This window comes from Mauremys mutica, chromosome 15 (genome assembly GCF_020497125.1).
Source record: "Mauremys mutica isolate MM-2020 ecotype Southern chromosome 15, ASM2049712v1, whole genome shotgun sequence".
Lineage (NCBI taxonomy): Eukaryota > Metazoa > Chordata > Testudines > Geoemydidae > Mauremys > Mauremys mutica.
Genome location: NC_059086.1, coordinates 6,091,356 through 6,092,147, shown reverse-complemented (window position 1 = coordinate 6,092,147; position 792 = coordinate 6,091,356). Strand labels below are relative to the sequence as shown.

General features: G+C 57.4%; 1 protein-coding gene across 1 annotated transcript; it reads right to left on the bottom strand.

Annotated features, from left to right (window-relative positions):
• On the bottom strand, nucleotides 1-540 carry NANOS2 (nanos C2HC-type zinc finger 2). Its single transcript, XM_044989114.1, has 2 exons — nucleotides 413-540; nucleotides 1-304 (listed from the first exon to the last, which is right to left on the bottom strand). The coding sequence occupies exons 1-2, from the start codon at nucleotides 538-540 to the stop codon at nucleotides 1-3; spliced, it is 432 nt and encodes a 143-aa protein (XP_044845049.1).
• Nucleotides 541-792: the final 252 nt, after the last annotated feature.

Genomic DNA, 792 nt, shown 5'->3' with positions numbered 1-792 from the left:
TCACCGTCTCACTATGAAGCCAGCCGAGTTGCGCCCGCCTTTGCAGTAGAGGGACTGCTTCACTTGATTTTGCGGGCAGTATTTCAGCGTGTGAGCCTGGTCGCCCGTAGCCCCGCACACCGGGCAGATGTAGTTGCGCAGGATGGGACACAGCACGGTGCCATCGGCTTGCTTCAGCAAGTGGGAGGAGTAGACCTTCTTGGATTCCCCGTTGTGCCTGCAGAAGTTGCATATGAATCTGCCCGGTGTCTGAGGGGTGGCTGCCCTGTTCTGCCCACTTCCAGGACAGCTGCTGCCATTGCTCCTGTTCCAGCCTGATGACTTCGGGCTCGAGGCGTCCCCCGGAGACATTTGAAGGGGGGTCCCTGGCAGGCAGGGATCTGCCGTCTCACAGGTTAGGAGGCTCCTGGACTCCCTTCTGCGCTCCTCAATGATTTCGCCAAGAACCTTTGACAGGTTCAAGTAGTCCCGCCACATGTTGAAGTCATGCGCGCTCGTGACGGGCGGAGAAGGTGGCCCAGAATGCCAGATGGGCATCATGGTGCTTGTCAGAGAAGCCCCCTCCTCTGCAAAAAGCTCCTCGACCCCTGCCCCTTTAATAGGCTTGGCCTGCAGTCGGCAGCCTCGGGAACAGGCTGCACCGTGCCCATCCAGTGCAAGGAGGTGGAGTCTGAGATTTAAAGGGCCGGAAATCAAAACAGAAAAGCATCCTCCGCCGGAGACTAATGAGCTAAATATCAAGGTTCAGCTATAGCAAATCTACTGGGCGTCAGACGCACCCCTCTTCTAGAA

Excerpts from the sequence above, each read along its gene's own strand:
- NANOS2 (XM_044989114.1), bottom strand. The coding sequence starts at position 540 with ATGATGCCCATCTGGCATTCTGGGCCACCTTCTCCGCCCGTCACGAGC. Across the intron at positions 305-412 it reads ATTGAGGAGCGCAGAAGGGA|GAGCAATGGCAGCAGCTGTC; the intron begins GTCCAGGAGCCT and ends AGGCTGGAACAG.